Raw genomic sequence first — 20,446 nt, 5'->3', positions numbered from 1 at the left:
CAGCGTTATGGCGTCAGCCTCCGAAACTACTTTGACAAACTTTTCAAGCGTCACTTTCACTATCACATGGTTTGGCGGTTCCCCAATTTTGTCGAGCAAAATCAAAACAGCCATTAGCAAATCAGTCGTGGGTTTGAATTCCGAGGTGTACATCATTTTAACAGCCCAGTCAGCATACGCGCGTCTAGGGTCACCTCGCGTCACGGCCCGGATGAACTGAGTGATGACGTGATGGAAGTTCGGAGAATCGAAATATGACAAGTCAAACGTCGGATCGATGCTTTTAATCTTCTTCTTAGTATTTCCCAGGGTACTTAAAGCTTTCTGAATACTCGGCAATGCTAGAGGTAACATGTTTGTCATGGCACACGTTTGCAAACCAATTTGAGCTTTCTTGAAAATATTTTCAGTTTTTTTAACCAGCCCCGAGCAATAACTGTAAGTTTTCCTTTGGTGGCTTGAAAAAGCCGTCTCGTTTAGAATGTCTCGTGCTTCATTCAGAATTTTCTCGTCAAACGGCGGCAATCTTTTCAACCTTTTCTGAGCTTCATTGATGGAGATCTTAGCCTTTTCCATATCTTCCTGTTGGACAAACACTGTAGCATCTTTTCTCTTCTTATTGCTTGACGCAAGATCACCATCCTTTGTTTTATTCAGTTTTTTGGATCGTCTCGATTTCTCGACCTTCTGGCTTTCGTTGAGCTCTTCATTTTTGCGAGAAGTAACTCGGTTCGTTGTCACTAAAACTAATTTTTTCATGTACACATCCAATACCCGATTCTTGTCATAAAAACTTAGCTTTAAATCTTCAGATTTGTTTTCTTTCACCGAGCGGATGCCAGCGCTGACCTTTTGACTCTTGTTTCCTCTGGATTTGATGTTCAGTTTAGGGTCATCATCATCGTGTTTTAAGCGTCTTTGAATGGTTCTCCTGCTAGTCAGAGGAAAATTGCGGAGAAGGTGCCCATTTTGGATCGAAAATTCAGACGAGCTTCGTAAGCCCAGGTAGGCACGAATCATTGGCAGCAGTTCTAACTACAACAGAAGTCGGCTCTCAAAAACAAAACCCATCAACCTGAAAATACTAAAATGATTTAAAACTATCCGTATCGCTTAGCCAAAAAATCTTTCCATCAAAGCTGGCATGGCTAAAATTATAAGCTTGAGCATAACTGACTCTTACCAGCTGGAGCAAAGTTTCAGCAGACGACTTGATACAAAATATAGCTTAAGCGCTTCACTGGCAGAACATACCTCATAAGCGCAAATAAGTCAAGACTGCGATAAAGTTCTTACCAAGAGGCGCATTACGAGGCCAAACTGTGCACTGGATAGGCGCACAATTTTGTGTCTGTATGTTCCTGGATTCCAGTGACAAGTCTTTAAACATGTTAAATTTGGTTGGAACGATCAAAGGAAATGAATGAACAAAAGAAGAACAAATGGCGCGTCCTTGTTGCGGAATCCGCTTACAATTCACAAAATGCACAGTTTGGCCTCGTAATGCGAAAAAAAGGCAAAAAATAGCTCTATAAATGCCCAAAAATATGAAACTTCCTATTGAAAAGAATTAGGTCATTTAAACAATCTTATGGCGACTGCTAGATTCGAGCTCCGGAGCTAATGGTTATGAAGAGCGTGCCCCATACTACGCTATCCCGCTCCATTACTGCTCTCAAATATGCTCGATCCCGCCTTACTGGATCATACGTTTCAAACGGGGACCAGCCTACTTGCATGCGTGCCGCTCAGCATGCGGCTATTACCAGAATTAGAATTGAAAAATTAGCGTTCTATTAATTGTTAATTTGTGAAACAGTAGAAGTCCGAGTGATAAAAGAACGAGCCATCAAAACTGTTCGAACTAGTTTAATTTAATGTTACACAGAGGCGAAGCAGAACTTCGCCCCACTTGCGATGCAACTCAAACATAAGAAAACTCGAAAAAAATTAAATGTTGAAAAAAAACTATGTGAAGCAAAACGTTTGTACGTCTCGATGAAAAACAACAAGGGGACCATCTAAAGTTGGAGGTGCGTTTTTGATATTGAAGGAATTTGCTATTTCGTAATCAATATGAGTTCTTGGTCTAATGCGGAATGTGTAGCCCGCAGATATTATCCATCGCTGCACATTGTAATGTCCACCGGTAACATTTTTAACCGAATAACTGAACCATTGATAGCTTGGTTCGAAAACTAATTGAGTTACGAATAAGAATGATTCGGTAATAAGCGATTAGATACGTTTCACTGAAAAGTAAAATATCAATGTTCCGATTTGATAACGCTTGCAAAACTCAGGCGTCAGCAGTGTTTCATACGAGTACTTTTTGAGTGTTGCTTTAAAAAAATTAAGAATTGAAGCTTGAACCTGCTCATTGATCATCTTTTTCAAATCTGGAAAACTTTCAAATGAAAATTCAATTATCCATATTTTTCAAAAAAAAAGATTAAAAAATGTTTGTAGGGCTTTCTATACTTTCAATACGAAATTTGGAAGTTCCCAAGAAAGGCATTGAAAGACCAGAATTGTTCAATTCACGTGAAAATTTTGTACCGAAGTTAACTTGATTGTAAATTTAAATCTCTTCGTCTTTTCGTTCTAAGCACGGTTTTAAACAAGGATAGCCGGTTACTGTGCAAGAAGCACAGAATGTTCCGACTGTAGACTTCGAATAACTACGAGAAAAAGCTTTTTTTCATATTAGTGAAGTTTCTTGAGCGTAGGGTGATAAAAAAAAGTCTGATGTAAAACTTTATTTTAGGCATATTTGAAATTCATAGTAATATAGGCAAATTAGACGTTATTTTTTTCTTAGAAAATTGACTAGAAAAACAAAAAAATCTTTTCTTTTGAAGTTATTGATTCACAAAATGGAGCTTAAAACTCTATAAGCTTAAAATTAAGTTTTTAGGGCTTAAATTTGACCTAATTAAGCTGTTGTATGCCTGATCATTCGCTCAAAATATGACGAAAAATCAAAAATTTCAAACCGCTTTTTCTCGACACTGGGAAATATTTCTTTAATGCGGTTCGAATTACAAACGTAATGGCTTTAAAATTATATATCATTCAACCCAATCCGATCATTATTTGTGGTACCTGATTTTTCTAGGAAAACAAAAAAACTAAAACACACCCGAATGCAAAGTTCCTCCCCAGTTTCAATGGTCGGAACAATAAAAAGACGAAATTCACAGATATAAGATAAATATAAGATATAAATAGTTGATTAAGTTACTTATAAGCATATTATAATCTGTGGATCAAAAAATTCACCTTGAGAAAAAAAACTAAGGTTAAAAAGGTGGTCAGAATATTCTGTGGTACTTGAGCAGCAACCGACTACTCTTTTTAAATTAATCTCTCTGCATCAAGAGAGACAGCGTTTAAGTATTTAAAACAACCGAATAAAAATAATCAATTCGACTAACCCGTCGACGTGTTGATATTGATTTCTTTGTATATTCTGGCCACCCTGATTGTTGTTCCGATCGTAACCGTTGTTTGAGTTTCTATCGCCTCTGGTCCTTTGATCTTCAAAATTACCTCGCCCACGGCCTCGTTGCGAAACCCGTTGGCCGTTTCGTCCCCGGTCACCTCCGTAACTTCCCTCGTTAAAACTTCGTTCATTTCTGTATCCTCTTCCTGCTCGTTGTCCGCCTCTTTCGTAAGTTCCCGAACGAGTATCTCCATTACGAACCGAGCTTGGTCCGAGTCGTGTCGATACAGGTGCCATCGGTCGCGGATTCGGATCCGAAAACTCAATGTCCTGGACTGTCATGTCGTCAATTTTGTTTTGAATGATGTCAAAAAGCGACGCCTGTTGAGACGGCGCTTTAAACTTCGCGTCGTCAGGTCCTTCGTCATACTCGGCATCAGAACCTTTTCGTCCGCGCCGACCTCCTCGGCCACCCCTACCACCGCGAGGTCCTCCAAATGGATCGTCGGCAAAGGGATCCGGTGCTGGTGTATTTCCCATTGTTACTGTAGTACCACTGCTAGTAGCACCATTTTGAGGCTCTTTTTTCTTGGAATGGAAAAAATCACTCGAAGGCAATTGAGCTGTAGCTCCACTAGTTAGACCTTTCTGCTCAGTTTTAAGTTGTTTTACAGCCTCTAAATTTTGATCACGAACCGCCCCAAATTTGGCATCGGTTTCAGTTTTCTCAGCACTTTCTTCCTCTTTCGTATCGCCTTTTCCCTGTTTGTCTATTTTCACATTATCAATTGCACGTCCAAAAGGCACAAATTTTGGCGCACCAGTATCACGAATCGCTTTCGTGTTGAAATCTTTGGTGACAACCCACTTTTCATACATCTCCTCAACCCGACCTCCGACAAATTGGACATTAGCCGCTTTTATAAGAACCAAATTATTTCGAACAGTCAAGTCCCCTGTTAAAATAATTTTCGTTCCTGGAGCTGTATCGACGCTTAATAATTTTATCGGTTCGACTTCAATTAAGTGATATGTGTGATACCCATCACTCACCGAAACTTTCAGCATTCGCGGGGCGAAATTGTTTTCTGGACTTACTTTTGGTGCCGCTGTATTTCGCACACTGAGAACCATAAACCCAACAGGTCCTTTTCTGAGAGACGAACTTTTCTTCGAAGAGTCTTCGTTGGAATTCGCCCACGGATGCTCTCTGCTGTCTTTTGATACCACTTCAGTAATTTTCTCATTCAGGACTAACTCGTCGATCAGTATTGATGTTTTATGATCATTTTGAGCTCCTTTCAAGTCATCAAAGATTGAAGGCTTCAAATTGAATGAAGTTTTCAATAATGACAAACTTGGAGGCATTTTATCTGCAAATACAAACAGAATTGACCTACGAACACTCAAAAAAGCCTGATTATGATGAAATTTTGACCGGTGATAGGGCCTCGCCAACGTAACAAGCTTTTTCCATAGGATTAAGAGATATACGCCACTTAAACACAGAAGCGAAGCCGAGCTTCGTACCACTGAAGATGTAAAAATGATCAACAGGAAAACAAAGAAAAAAATTCAAATCTGATTCGAATTGAAATCGAAAGGTTGGGAAAATATCACGAAGCCAAAAAACAATCATTACAATATAGGCTATTTGTTGCAATTAGATGAATAAAGAAATAGATGGAAAATGTGGGGAAATTAAGCCAACATTTTCAACCGGAACCTCGTAGCCAAAAAATTTCAAAAAATGGAGAATTTGGCGTTGTGCCGCATCTTTAGTGATGGTGCCCAACAATCAAATGATTGCGGGTTCCGCGTGTGCAGTGCAACTTACAAGTTGAGCACTTGTAGCATAGCCATAGCTTAGTTATCCTTAAAGAATTCATCTTCGGGTTGCCTCTGGCTGGTTAACTAAAAAAAAAGAAAATTGATAACAAAAAATTGTATTGCAAACATCCACTCTAGGCCAACAAAATACCTTTAAGTGCACCATATTAGTTATTTGAGAGAAAATAGATTCAGCAATTAAATGACAAAACCCCACAAAAAATCAAAAAAGGCAAGGATAGCCGGTTACTGTGCAAACAGCACAGAACTTTCCGACCACAGTCTTACAAAAAAATACAAAACAAGTTGTTTCAAATTAGTGTCGAGAACTTGCATCCAAAACTACAAAATATGAAAAACAATATTTTACACAGAGGCGAAGCTGCGCTTCGCAAGCACTTGCAAGAACACGACCAAAAAGCAGCTCTATCAATTGACATAAGAAAAATATAAATAAGCCTCGAATTTGCAAAAACTCGAGACTTAGCAAAACTTGATTTAGCGAAATCTGCGACCCAGCAAATTTGAGTCTCACGCACTAACCATTCAACCACGGATGCTTAAAACCCCCAAGAACTAGCCACCAATAATGCAGCTACATGTGCTAATAAATTGCCAATTCGGTGCGGCAAAAGTAGCATCAAACACAAAATGATACAATTTTGCATGCAAAAAAATGCAAATGATAAAGCCACATTATGTATAAATTATGCATTTCAAAAACTTGCGAGATATATTAAGCTAGAAAATTTCTGAAATCGAGATTGCATTATTGTTATGTTGTTTGCGACAAATAGCTTTCTTCGTTTCACTTCATGAATTAAAAATGCATCAACTGTGTAAATTTATAACTATTCGAATGTCAAAGCACATGTTATCAATAAGCTGTAAAGGTGCAACTAAGTTTCAAAGGTACAAAAAATATATCAAAATATCTTATTGCCAATTAATTCGATTCAGCAAATTCGACGCAGCAAATATTGTTGTTTTAAGTCGCAACAAAAATTGCGACTTAGTCGCCGCAACAATATTTGCGACTTAAGTTGGGAAAAAAAGAAATTTCGTACAATAACACATTGCTTCGCAAGTGTAATGAACCATTAGCCCTAAAATAAGTGCTTGGAAATGAAGCCGACATTAAATAAGCACAAAAAACACGAACGAATGCTAGCAGCAACCTTAAAACATTTACAAACAAAACACAAAACGTAAGTTTTTTCTTTAGTATTCTGAAACTTTAAACCTGAATAGCGTAAAACAAAAAAAAATAACTCTATCTCCAGTAAACTAATTATGTAATTTATTAATTTACTTAGCCGAGTAACTAAAAAAGTCAAAAGAACTATCTTCACTTTTTTCATTTTTAATGAGGGCCTGCGAGGGCGATTGTGAATTTTCGAACTTGCTTTTCCAAGTTCAGTTAACCAGATACATATATTCAACATTTACATAGAAACCATCTACATTTACGATTTCTCATTTTCGCCCTTCTGTTAGCAAATTTGTTTAAGGGAAAAAGTAACCCATTACAATACTAGCTATTCGCAAGGGTAACCAAACAAAAATGAATTGAAAAAGCTAAATTTCCAACAATTGAAAACTCGTCTCCGAAGAAACTTACTGGCGTGTAAGTGTTGCATGCTAAAATGTAGCTTCCTCACAAGAAAAAACACACGAATAACTCTAAATTTTCATTAAAGGATACAGAACCAGTAATTTTGACTAGGAGAAGAAGAAAACGGACTTCTTCACCTCTTCCATGTCCAAATCACCCACTGGGGGAATATTTTTCAATAATTTTGTCAGTCTGTCTTTTCGCCTATCGTCTTTTATAACAGGCAGCAAATTATTAGTCACGAAGTCCGCGAAATTCTCTAATAGCGGCAGTTTATGTAGGTTTATAAACTCTTCGCGACATATTTTGTTCATGTCATCAACATCACACGCATGCGTCCAAAAACAATCATGCACGTGGGCAAAAGTGACTCCTTGTTTGAAACAAGAGCGAGCTGTCAACAACATGTGAGTTGCGTCCAAGCTGTGGATGTAGTTTGGCGGAAAAGCGTTCTTGTGTTTAGCAGCCGCCGGAGTTCTAACTATATTTAACGTCGCCATGTTATTCGTCGGACTGTTGATGAAGTTTTTATTTGACATACGCTTGGTGTAACTTTGAATGACTTGCAGGCCTAAAGGAGTCACCCATTGAACTGGCAACCCGGCCTTGGCAATTTCATTTGCGATTTCTCTGAGCCAGGTTTTGATCTTTCCAGTCGACACAAAAAGATCTCCAATACTCGCGAAGACAAGATTAGTAACATATGAGGTCGCCAGTGACAGTTCCTTCGAATCAAGGGCTTCGGTTTCCTTTAAGCGGGCTCTTATTTGCAAAATGCCTCCATAATAAGTGACGCCATAAACTTGAGTCATCACAGTCTGCTTGACGACCTTTCGGTTAACCAATGGCTCTACCAGTTCCGCAATGTCCCGACAGTCATCCCGCTTTTCTTTCCGGATCTTCTCCAGCACAATATCGCACACGGCTCCGTACACATCTTGAGGGACTTCAGAGGGTAAAACGTTCACGCTTTTGGCACCGCTTACGTCACGTCCCAATGCTGCATAGTGTTGCAACCCGTTGCAGCACCCGTCTTGATGTACCGGCAAATGACATATGAAATCTTCGGGGTTAGCTAACTTGGTCGCTTTCGAAAGTTCACAACAAGCAGCAAGAGCTTGAAAAGGTTCATCTAATGTTGTCCACCATTTCAATCCGGCCAAAGGATTTCGAGCAGAGTCCAGAATTAGAGGCAGATGTGCGACGATGAAGCCAAGTCGCTCTTCATACGCCATTTTTTTGCATTCTCCTGTCAAATTAGCTAAGTGAAGCTTCAGCCAAGTTAATCCTTTGGAACCAAGAGGTTTCCCCTGAGCAAACAAGAACAGGGCGCGGGTTCGATCGTCACAAATATGGTTGAAAACAGGTGGGATGTCGTAGCATCGTCCTCTGAAGTCAATATTGCTGGGCAACCAAAATGCCTTCTCATCTTTGACTAAATTTGCAATGCTCAGTTGGTACAAAAGCGTCATCCGTAGAGAAAAGTTTTCCCTAATCACCTTTCTCATTAAGCACTGTTTAAGATAAGGATTAAGATCATCTTCCTCAGCCCAGGGTTCGTTTTCAAGGTAGTACTTCTCGCATTCGTCTTCCGACAGTGGAATCTCCAGGTCTAAATTTCCACCTGAGCGAAACAAATGCATTACAACGTCTAAAACATTCTTGTTGATTTTCCAAGGAACCGACGAAAACGTGAACACGCTGTCCAGAAAATTCATCACATCCGAATTGCCCGCCGCAATTTTCCGCTTGAAGTCAGTCATATTGGCAAGAGAAGTGTCATCTCTGCTATCTCTCATGAACATGGCGGGACTTGAAAGGTAGCCGCCGTGATTCTGGCTGACCCAAGGAACTGGGGGTACCAACGAAGGAACTGAAGTGGATAACATCACAACTTTTCCGCGATTCAATTTGCGAACCAACTTGGCAAAATATTCATGAGGAGACAGATGTATGTGCGTATGCATTGAATTTAGGTTTTTCTTGTCACTGAATCCTTTGGGCATAGTTGAGATGTAGCGACAAGAAAAACAGGGTACCATTGTCCAGCCAATGGAACCATTTTTACTCGAGAGGTAAAACAACCCAGCATCTTGAAGCGATTGTTCAGTTTGCTTGCTTAGAAACTTCTCCACAAAGCTGAACGGAAGCTGAAGTTTTTTGAGCATCAAATGAACAAGAAACTGCGAGACATCATGGCACATTTTTTTGGGCCAAGGTTCAGGAAAGGCATGGACGCCGGGACCCAAGTCTGAATTTTTATTCTGCAGTTCGAGCCATAAATCACTAGCCGTCATTTTAGTAGCAACGTTTCGATCATAGAACATTTTAGCATATTGGGGGTAAATTTGTTCAATTTTTTCAATGTACTGAAAAGACCGTAGATACTGGTGGTAGTAGCTATTAAACAGATACTGTTCAATTTCTCGATACAACTCATGGAAAGGAACAGAACTATCTTTGCCTCCAACTGAAAATGCGATATTGATCAATTGCTCGATCAAAATTTTCAAATCCAAAACTTGTAGAATTTGAAAAATGTCTTTCGAAATGTCAGTTGAGCTCTTCCTAGAATGAAGCTCTTCTACAATCGCTTTGTAGAGCGCTTCCCTCCACGAGTCTAAAATCGTCTCCAGTTCTACATTCAGAGCCTGGTTGTCGTTTTTTGTTGCCGCACAGCTGGCTGCATTTGTTGACAGCGGTATTGTGGAAGTTTCCAGAGAATCCATGGTGACATTAATTTTGGACTCCCGTCCCAGCTGTCGGTGCATGTTATCTACTAGCTCCTCATGTGAAATTATATCGGACAGGTCAAGTTGAGGGGGAACTTTTTCTGAGTTCAACGGGATGCACCTATCGTCACTTGGCAGCATGCTGTACAAAACTTGGTCAGCACTGAACAAAGAGCCCAATTTATCATCAGTAGGCAACTTGCTCGTGAACTTCTCGTCAAAAACAATCTCGCCACTTTTCTCGTAAATCTCTTGCAGCCGAGGCACAATTTGACCGAAAAATAATTTCAAGTCATTTTTGCTAAACGCACTGATTTCGTGCAGCGTTATGGCGTCAGCCTCCGAAACTACTTTGACAAACTTTTCAAGCGTCACTTTCACTATCACATGGTTTGGCGGTTCCCCAATTTTGTCGAGCAAAATCAAAACAGCCATTAGCAAATCAGTCGTGGGTTTGAATTCCGAGGTGTACATCATTTTAACAGCCCAGTCAGCATACGCGCGTCTAGGGTCACCTCGCGTCACGGCCCGGATGAACTGAGTGATGACGTGATGGAAGTTCGGAGAATCGAAATATGACAAGTCAAACGTCGGATCGATGCTTTTAATCTTCTTCTTAGTATTTCCCAGGGTACTTAAAGCTTTCTGAATACTCGGCAATGCTAGAGGTAACATGTTTGTCATGGCACACGTTTGCAAACCAATTTGAGCTTTCTTGAAAATATTTTCAGTTTTTTTAACCAGCCCCGAGCAATAACTGTAAGTTTTCCTTTGGTGGCTTGAAAAAGCCGTCTCGTTTAGAATGTCTCGTGCTTCATTCAGAATTTTCTCGTCAAACGGCGGCAATCTTTTCAACCTTTTCTGAGCTTCATTGATGGAGATCTTAGCCTTTTCCATATCTTCCTGTTGGACAAACACTGTAGCATCTTTTCTCTTCTTATTGCTTGACGCAAGATCACCATCCTTTGTTTTATTCAGTTTTTTGGATCGTCTCGATTTCTCGACCTTCTGGCTTTCGTTGAGCTCTTCATTTTTGCGAGAAGTAACTCGGTTCGTTGTCACTAAAACTAATTTTTTCATGTACACATCCAATACCCGATTCTTGTCATAAAAACTTAGCTTTAAATCTTCAGATTTGTTTTCTTTCACCGAGCGGATGCCAGCGCTGACCTTTTGACTCTTGTTTCCTCTGGATTTGATGTTCAGTTTAGGGTCATCATCATCGTGTTTTAAGCGTCTTTGAATGGTTCTCCTGCTAGTCAGAGGAAAATTGCGGAGAAGGTGCCCATTTTGGATCGAAAATTCAGACGAGCTTCGTAAGCCCAGGTAGGCACGAATCATTGGCAGCAGTTCTAACTACAACAGAAGTCGGCTCTCAAAAACAAAACCCATCAACCTGAAAATACTAAAATGATTTAAAACTATCCGTATCGCTTAGCCAAAAAATCTTTCCATCAAAGCTGGCATGGCTAAAATTATAAGCTTGAGCATAACTGACTCTTACCAGCTGGAGCAAAGTTTCAGCAGACGACTTGATACAAAATATAGCTTAAGCGCTTCACTGGCAGAACATACCTCATAAGCGCAAATAAGTCAAGACTGCGATAAAGTTCTTACCAAGAGGCGCATTACGAGGCCAAACTGTGCACTGGATAGGCGCACAATTTTGTGTCTGTATGTTCCTGGATTCCAGTGACAAGTCTTTAAACATGTTAAATTTGGTTGGAACGATCAAAGGAAATGAATGAACAAAAGAAGAACAAATGGCGCGTCCTTGTTGCGGAATCCGCTTACAATTCACAAAATGCACAGTTTGGCCTCGTAATGCGAAAAAAAGGCAAAAAATAGCTCTATAAATGCCCAAAAATATGAAACTTCCTATTGAAAAGAATTAGGTCATTTAAACAATCTTATGGCGACTGCTAGATTCGAGCTCCGGAGCTAATGGTTATGAAGAGCGTGCCCCATACTACGCTATCCCGCTCCATTACTGCTCTCAAATATGCTCGATCCCGCCTTACTGGATCATACGTTTCAAACGGGGACCAGCCTACTTGCATGCGTGCCGCTCAGCATGCGGCTATTACCAGAATTAGAATTGAAAAATTAGCGTTCTATTAATTGTTAATTTGTGAAACAGTAGAAGTCCGAGTGATAAAAGAACGAGCCATCAAAACTGTTCGAACTAGTTTAATTTAATGTTACACAGAGGCGAAGCAGAACTTCGCCCCACTTGCGATGCAACTCAAACATAAGAAAACTCGAAAAAAATTAAATGTTGAAAAAAAACTATGTGAAGCAAAACGTTTGTACGTCTCGATGAAAAACAACAAGGGGACCATCTAAAGTTGGAGGTGCGTTTTTGATATTGAAGGAATTTGCTATTTCGTAATCAATATGAGTTCTTGGTCTAATGCGGAATGTGTAGCCCGCAGATATTATCCATCGCTGCACATTGTAATGTCCACCGGTAACATTTTTAACCGAATAACTGAACCATTGATAGCTTGGTTCGAAAACTAATTGAGTTACGAATAAGAATGATTCGGTAATAAGCGATTAGATACGTTTCACTGAAAAGTAAAATATCAATGTTCCGATTTGATAACGCTTGCAAAACTCAGGCGTCAGCAGTGTTTCATACGAGTACTTTTTGAGTGTTGCTTTAAAAAAATTAAGAATTGAAGCTTGAACCTGCTCATTGATCATCTTTTTCAAATCTGGAAAACTTTCAAATAAAAATTCAATTATCCATATTTTTCAAAAAAAAAGATTAAAAAATGTTTGTAGGGTTTTCTATACTTTCAATACGAAATTTGGAAGTTCCCAAGAAAGGCATTGAAAGACCAGAATTGTTCAATTCACGTGAAAATTTTGTACCGAAGTTAACTTGATTGTAAATTTAAATCTCTTCGTCTTTTCGTTCTAAGCACGGTTTTAAACAAGGATAGCCGGTTACTGTGCAAGAAGCACAGAATGTTCCGACTGTAGACTTCGAATAACTACGAGAAAAAGCTTTTTTTCATATTAGTGAAGTTTCTTGAGCGTAGGGTGATAAAAAAAAGTCTGATGTAAAACTTTATTTTAGGCATATTTGAAATTCATAGTAATATAGGCAAATTAGACGTTATTTTTTTCTTAGAAAATTGACTAGAAAAACAAAAAAATCTTTTTTTTTGAAGTTATTGATTCACAAAATGGAGCTTAAAACTCTATAAGCTTAAAATTAAGTTTTTAGGGCTTAAATTTGACCTAATTAAGCTGTTGTATGCCTGATCATTCGCTCAAAATATGACGAAAAATCAAAAATTTCAAACCGCTTTTTCTCGACACTGGGAAATATTTCTTTAATGCGGTTCGAATTACAAACGTAATGGCTTTAAAATTATATATCATTCAACCCAATCCGATCATTATTTGTGGTACCTGATTTTTCTAGGAAAACAAAAAAACTAAAACACACCCGAATGCAAAGTTCCTCCCCAGTTTCAATGGTCGGAACAATAAAAAGACGAAATTCACAGATATAAGATAAATATAAGATATAAATAGTTGATTAAGTTACTTATAAGCATATTATAATCTGTGGATCAAAAAATTCACCTTGAGAAAAAAAACTAAGGTTAAAAAGGTGGTCAGAATATTCTGTGGTACTTGAGCAGCAACCGACTACTCTTTTTAAATTAATCTCTCTGCATCAAGAGAGACAGCGTTTAAGTATTTAAAACAACCGAATAAAAATAATCAATTCGACTAACCCGTCGACGTGTTGATATTGATTTCTTTGTATATTCTGGCCACCCTGATTGTTGTTCCGATCGTAACCGTTGTTTGAGTTTCTATCGCCTCTGGTCCTTTGATCTTCAAAATTACCTCGCCCACGGCCTCGTTGCGAAACCCGTTGGCCGTTTGGTCCCCGGTCACCTCCGTAACTTCCCTCGTTAAAATTTCGTTCATTTCTGTATCCTCTTCCTGCTCGTTGTCCGCCTCTTTCGTAAGTTCCCGAACGAGTATCTCCATTACGAACCGAGCTTGGTCCGAGTCGTGTCGATACAGGTGCCATCGGTCGCGGATTCGGATCCGAAAACTCAATGTCCTGGACTGTCATGTCGTCAATTTTGTTTTGAATGATGTCAAAAAGCGACGCCTGTTGAAACGGCGCTTTAAACTTCGCGTCGTCAGGTCCTTCGTCATACTCGGCTTCAGAACCTTTTCGTCCGCGCCGACCTCCTCGGCCACCCCTACCACCGCGAGGTCCTCCAAATGGATCGTCGGCAAAGGGATCCGGTGCTGGTGTATTTCCCATTGTTACTGTAGTACCACTGCTAGTAGCACCATTTTGAGGCTCTTTTTTCTTGGAATGGAAAAAATCACTCGAAGGCAATTGAGCTGTAGCTCCACTAGTTAGACCTTTCTGCTCAGTTTTAAGTTGTTTTACAGCCTCTAAATTTTGATCACGAACCGCCCCAAATTTGGCATCGGTTTCAGTTTTCTCAGCACTTTCTTCCTCTTTCGTATCGCCTTTTCCCTGTTTGTCTATTTTCACATTATCAATTGCACGTCCAAAAGGCACAAATTTTGGCGCACCAGTATCACGAATCGCTTTCGTGTTGAAATCTTTGGTGACAACCCACTTTTCATACATCTCCTCAACCCGACCTCCGACAAATTGGACATTAGCCGCTTTTATAAGAACCAAATTATTTCGAACAGTCAAGTCACCTGTTAAAATAATTTTCGTTCCTGGAGCTGTATCGACGCTTAATAATTTTATCGGTTCGACTTCAATTAAGTGATATGTGTGATACCCATCACTCACCGAAACTTTCAGCATTCGCGGGGCGAAATTGTTTTCTGGACTTACTTTTGGTGCCGCTGTATTTCGCACACTGAGAACCATAAACCCAACAGGTCCTTTTCTGAGAGACGAACTTTTCTTCGAAGAGTCTTCGTTGGAATTCGCCCACGGATGCTCTCTGCTGTCTTTTGATACCACTTCAGTAATTTTCTCATTCAGGACTAACTCGTCGATCAGTATTGATGTTTTATGATCATTTTGAGCTCCTTTCAAGTCATCAAAGATTGAAGGCTTCAAATTGAATGAAGTTTTCAATAATGACAAACTTGGAGGCATTTTATCTGCAAATACAAACAGAATTGACCTACGAACACTCAAAAAAGCCTGATTATGATGAAATTTTGACCGGTGATAGGGCCTCGCCAACGTAACAAGCTTTTTCCATAGGATTAAGAGATATACGCCACTTAAACACAGAAGCGAAGCCGAGCTTCGTACCACTGAAGATGTAAAAATGATCAACAGGAAAACAAAGAAAAAAATTCAAATCTGATTCGAATTGAAATCGAAAGGTTGGGAAAATATCACGAAGCCAAAAAACAATCATTACAATATAGGCTATTTGTTGCAATTAGATGAATAAAGAAATAGATGGAAAATGTGGGGAAATTAAGCCAACATTTTCAACCGGAACCTCGTAGCCAAAAAATTTCAAAAAATGGAGAATTTGGCGTTGTGCCGCATCTTTAGTGATGGTGCCCAACAATCAAATGATTGCGGGTTCCGCGTGTGCAGTGCAACTTACAAGTTGAGCACTTGTAGCATAGCCATAGCTTAGTTATCCTTAAAGAATTCATCTTCGGGTTGCCTCTGGCTGGTTAACTAAAAAAAAAGAAAATTGATAACAAAAAATTGTATTGCAAACATCCACTCTAGGCCAACAAAATACCTTTAAGTGCACCATATTAGTTATTTGAGAGAAAATAGATTCAGCAAATAAATGACAAAACCCCACAAAAAATCAAAAAAGGCAAGGATAGCCGGTTACTGTGCAAACAGCACAGAACTTTCCGACCACAGTCTTACAAAAAAATACAAAACAAGTTGTTTCAAATTAGTGTCGAGAACTTGCATCCAAAACTACAAAATATGAAAACAATATTTTACACAGAGGCGAAGCTGCGCTTCGCAAGCACTTGCAAGAACACGACCAAAAAGCAGCTCTATCAATTGACATAAGAAAAACATAAATAAGCCTCGAATTTGCAAAAACTCGAGACTTAGCAAAACTTGATTTAGCGAAATCTGCGACCCAGCAAATTTGAGTCTCACGCACTAACCATTCAACCACGGATGCTTAAAACCCCCAAGAACTAGCCACCAATAATGCAGCTACATGTGCTAATAAATTGCCAATTCGGTGCGGCAAAAGTAGCATCAAACACAAAATGATACAATTTTGCATGCAAAAAAATGCAAATGATAAAGCCACATTATGTATAAATTATGCATTTCAAAAACTTGCGAGATATATTAAGCTAGAAAATTTCTGAAATCGAGATTGCATTATTGTTATGTTGTTTGCGACAAATAGCTTTCTTCGTTTCACTTCATGAATTAAAAATGCATCAACTGTGTAAATTTATAACTATTCGAATGTCAAAGCACATGTTATCAATAAGCTGTAAAGGTGCAACTAAGTTTCAAAGGTACAAAAAATATATCAAAATATCTTATTGCCAATTAATTCGATTCAGCAAATTCGACGCAGCAAATATTGTTGTTTTAAGTCGCAACAAAAATTGCGACTTAGTCGCCGCAACAATATTTGCGACTTAAGTTGGGAAAAAAAGAAATTTCGTACAATAACACATTGCTTCGCAAGTGTAATGAACCATTAGCCCTAAAATAAGTGCTTGGAAATGAAGCCGACATTAAATAAGCACAAAAAACACGAACGAATGCTAGCAGCAACCTTAAAACATTTACAAACAAAACACAAAACGTAAGTTTTTTCTTTAGTATTCTGAAACTTTAAACCTGAATAGCGTAAAACAAAAAAAAATAACTCTATCTCCAGTAAACTAATTATGTAATTTATTAATTTACTTAGCCGAGTAACTAAAAAAGTCAAAAGAACTATCTTCACTTTTTTCATTTTTAATGAGGGCCTGCGAGGGCGATTGTGAATTTTCGAACTTGCTTTTCCAAGTTCAGTTAACCAGATACATATATTCAACATTTACATAGAAACCATCTACATTTACGATTTCTCATTTTCGCCCTTCTGTTAGCAAATTTGTTTAAGGGAAAAAGTAACCCATTACAATACTAGCTATTCGCAAGGGTAACCAAACAAAAATGAATTGAAAAAGCTAAATTTCCAACAATTGAAAACTCGTCTCCGAAGAAACTTACTGGCGTGTAAGTGTTGCATGCTAAAATGTAGCTTCCTCACAAGAAAAAACACACGAATAACTCTAAATTTTCATTAAAGGATACAGAACCAGTAATTTTGACTAGGAGAAGAAGAAAACGGACTTCTTCACCTCTTCCATGTCCAAATCACCCACTGGGGGAATATTTTTCAATAATTTTGTCAGTCTGTCTTTTCGCCTATCGTCTTTTATAACAGGCAGCAAATTATTAGTCACGAAGTCCGCGAAATTCTCTAATAGCGGCAGTTTATGTAGGTTTATAAACTCTTCGCGACATATTTTGTTCATGTCATCAACATCACACGCATGCGTCCAAAAACAATCATGCACGTGGGCAAAAGTGACTCCTTGTTTGAAACAAGAGCGAGCTGTCAACAACATGTGAGTTGCGTCCAAGCTGTGGATGTAGTTTGGCGGAAAAGCGTTCTTGTGTTTAGCAGCCGCCGGAGTTCTAACTATATTTAACGTCGCCATGTTATTCGTCGGACTGTTGATGAAGTTTTTATTTGACATACGCTTGGTGTAACTTTGAATGACTTGCAGGCCTAAAGGAGTCACCCATTGAACTGGCAACCCGGCCTTGGCAATTTCATTTGCGATTTCTCTGAGCCAGGTTTTGATCTTTCCAGTCGACACAAAAAGATCTCCAATACTCGCGAAGACAAGATTAGTAACATATGAGGTCGCCAGTGACAGTTCCTTCGAATCAAGGGCTTCGGTTTCCTTTAAGCGGGCTCTTATTTGCAAAATGCCTCCATAATAAGTGACGCCATAAACTTGAGTCATCACAGTCTGCTTGACGACCTTTCGGTTAACCAATGGCTCTACCAGTTCCGCAATGTCCCGACAGTCATCCCGCTTTTCTTTCCGGATCTTCTCCAGCACAATATCGCACACGGCTCCGTACACATCTTGAGGGACTTCAGAGGGTAAAACGTTCACGCTTTTGGCACCGCTTACGTCACGTCCCAATGCTGCATAGTGTTGCAACCCGTTGCAGCACCCGTCTTGATGTACCGGCAAATGACAGATGAAATCTTCGGGGTTAGCTAACTTGGTCGCTTTCGAAAGTTCACAACAAGCAGCAAGAGCTTGAAAAGGTTCATCTAATGTTGTCCACCATTTCAATCCGGCCAAAGGATTTCGAGCAGAGTCCAGAATTAGAGGCAGATGTGCGTCGATGAAGCCAAGTCGCTCTTCATACGCCATTTTTTTGCATTCTCCTGTCAAATTAGCTAAGTGAAGCTTCAGCCAAGTTAATCCTTTGGAACCAAGAGGTTTCCCCTGAGCAAACAAGAACAGGGCGCGGGTTCAATCGTCACAAATATGGTTGAAAACAGGTGGGATGTCGTAGCATCGTCCTCTGAAGTCAATATTGCTGGGCAACCAAAATGCCTTCTCATCTTTGACTAAATTTGCAATGCTCAGTTGGTACAAAAGCGTCATCCGTAGAGAAAAATTTTCCCTAATCACCTTTCTCATTAAGCACTGTTTAAGATAAGGATTAAGATCATCTTCCTCAGCCCAGGGTTCGTTTTCAAGGTAGTACTTCTCGCATTCGTCTTCCGACAGTGAAATCTCCAGGTCTAAATTTCCACCTGAGCGAAACAAATGCATTACAACGTCTAAAACATTCTTGTTGATTTTCCAAGGAACCGACGAAAACGTGAACACGCTGTCCAGAAAATTCATCACATCCGAATTGCCCGCCGCAATTTTCCGCTTGAAGTCAGTCATATTGGCAAGAGAAGTGTCATCTCTGCTATCTCTCATGAACATGGCGGGACTTGAAAGGTAGCCGCCGTGATTCTGGCTGACCCAAGGAACTGGGGGTACCAACGAAGGAACTGAAGTGGATAACATCACAACTTTTCCGCGATTCAATTTGCGAACCAACTTGGCAAAATATTCATGAGGAGACAGATGTATGTGCGTATGCATTGAATTTAGGTTTTTCTTGTCACTGAATCCTTTGGGCATAGTTGAGATGTAGCGACAAGAAAAACAGGGTACCATTGTCCAGCCAATGGAACCATTTTTACTCGAGAGGTAAAACAACCCAGCATCTTGAAGCGATTGTTCAGTTTGCTTGCTTAGAAACTTCTCCACAAAGCTGAACGGAAGCTGAAGTTTTTTGAGCATCAAATGAACAAGAAACTGCGAGACATCATGGCACATTTTTTTGGGCCAAGGTTCAGGAAAGGCATGGACGCCGGGACCCAAGTCTGAATTTTTATTCTGCAGTTCGAGCCATAAATCACTAGCCGTCATTTTAGTAGCAACGTTTCGATCATAGAACATTTTAGCATATTGGGGGTAAATTTGTTCAATTTTTTCAATGTACTGAAAAGACCGTAGATACTGGTGGTAGTAGCTATTAAACAGATACTGTTCAATTTCTCGATACAACTCATGGAAAGGAACAGAACTATCTTTGCCTCCAACTGAAAATGCGATATTGATCAATTGCTCGATCAAAATTTTCAAATCCAAAACTTGTAGAATTTGAAAAATGTCTTTCGAAATGTCAGTTGAGCTCTTCCTAGAATGAAGCTCTTCTACAATCGCTTTGTAGAGCGCTTCCCTCCACGAGTCTAAAATCGTCTCCAGTTCTACATTCAGAGCCTGGTTGTCGTTTTTTGTTGCCGCACAGCTGGCTGCATTTGTTGACAGCGGTATTGTGGAAGTTTCCAGAGAATCCATGGTGACATTAATTTTGGACTCCCGTCCCAGCTGTCGGTGCATGTTATCTACTAGCTCCTCATGTGAAATTATATCGGACAGGTCAAGTTGAGGGGGAACTTTTTCTGAGTTCAACGGGATGCACCTATCGTCACTTGGCAGCATGCTGTACAAAACTTGGTCAGCACTGAACAAAGAGCCCAATTTATCATCAGTAGGCAACTTGCTCGTGAACTTCTCGTCAAAAACAATCTCGCCACTTTTCTCGTAAATCTCTTGCAGCCGAGGCACAATTTGACCGAAAAATAATTTCAAGTCATTTTTGCTAAACGCACTGATTTCGTGCAGCGTTATGGCGTCAGCCTCCGAAACTACTTTGACAAACTTTTCAAGCGTCACTTTCACTATCACATGGTTTGGCGGTTCCCCAATTTTGTCGAGCAAAATCAAAACAGCCATTAGCAAATCAGTCGTGGGTTTGAATTCCGAGGTGTACATCATTTTAACAGCCCAGTCAGCATACGCGCGTCTAGGGTCACCTCGCGTCACGGCCCGGATGAACTGAGTGATGACGTGATGGAAGTTCGGAGAATCGAAATATGACAAGTCAAACGTCGGATCGATGCTTTTAATCTTCTTCTTAGTATTTCCCAGGGTACTTAAAGCTTTCTGAATACTCGGCAATGCTAGAGGTAACATGTTTGTCATGGCACACGTTTGCAAACCAATTTGAGCTTTCTTGAAAATATTTTCAGTTTTTTTAACCAGCCCCGAGCAATAACTGTAAGTTTTCCTTTGGTGGCTTGAAAAAGCCGTCTCGTTTAGAATGTCTCGTGCTTCATTCAGAATTTTCTCGTCAAACGGCGGCAATCTTTTCAACCTTTTCTGAGCTTCATTGATGGAGAT

At 39.6% G+C, this 20,446-nt stretch overlaps 4 protein-coding genes across 4 annotated transcripts in view; all 4 read right to left on the bottom strand.

Annotated features, from left to right (window-relative positions):
• Positions 1 to 20,446, bottom strand: part of LOC134840456 (proteasome subunit beta type-7-like) — a 287,503-nt gene that overhangs the window by 192,413 nt on the left and 74,644 nt on the right. The window lies entirely within an intron of this gene.
• Positions 6,936 to 11,024, bottom strand: LOC134839401 (DNA-directed RNA polymerase, mitochondrial-like). Its single transcript, XM_063854935.1, has one exon. The coding sequence runs from the start codon at positions 10,961 to 10,963 to the stop codon at positions 6,998 to 7,000; it is 3,966 nt and encodes a 1,321-aa protein (XP_063711005.1). The 5' UTR covers positions 10,964 to 11,024; the 3' UTR covers positions 6,936 to 6,997.
• Positions 13,344 to 14,756, bottom strand: LOC134839760 (tudor domain-containing protein 3-like). The gene has a single exon (XM_063855383.1). It carries the CDS (start codon positions 14,754 to 14,756, stop codon positions 13,344 to 13,346), a length of 1,413 nt encoding a protein of 470 aa, XP_063711453.1.
• Positions 16,940 to 18,067, bottom strand: LOC134839759 (DNA-directed RNA polymerase, mitochondrial-like). The gene has a single exon (XM_063855382.1). The coding sequence runs from the start codon at positions 18,065 to 18,067 to the stop codon at positions 16,940 to 16,942; it is 1,128 nt and encodes a 375-aa protein (XP_063711452.1).

The sequence above is a fragment of the Symsagittifera roscoffensis genome, chromosome 2 (assembly GCF_963678635.1).
Source record: "Symsagittifera roscoffensis chromosome 2, txSymRosc1.1, whole genome shotgun sequence".
In the NCBI taxonomy this organism is placed as follows: domain Eukaryota; kingdom Metazoa; phylum Xenacoelomorpha; order Acoela; family Convolutidae; genus Symsagittifera; species Symsagittifera roscoffensis.
This window is presented reverse-complemented; position numbering and strand designations above follow the sequence as displayed.

Excerpts from the sequence above, each read along its gene's own strand:
- LOC134839401 (XM_063854935.1), bottom strand. The coding sequence starts at position 10,963 with ATGATTCGTGCCTACCTGGGCTTACGAAGCTCGTCTGAATTTTCGATC.
- LOC134839760 (XM_063855383.1), bottom strand. The coding sequence starts at position 14,756 with ATGCCTCCAAGTTTGTCATTATTGAAAACTTCATTCAATTTGAAGCCT.
- LOC134839759 (XM_063855382.1), bottom strand. The coding sequence starts at position 18,067 with ATGGCGTATGAAGAGCGACTTGGCTTCATCGACGCACATCTGCCTCTA.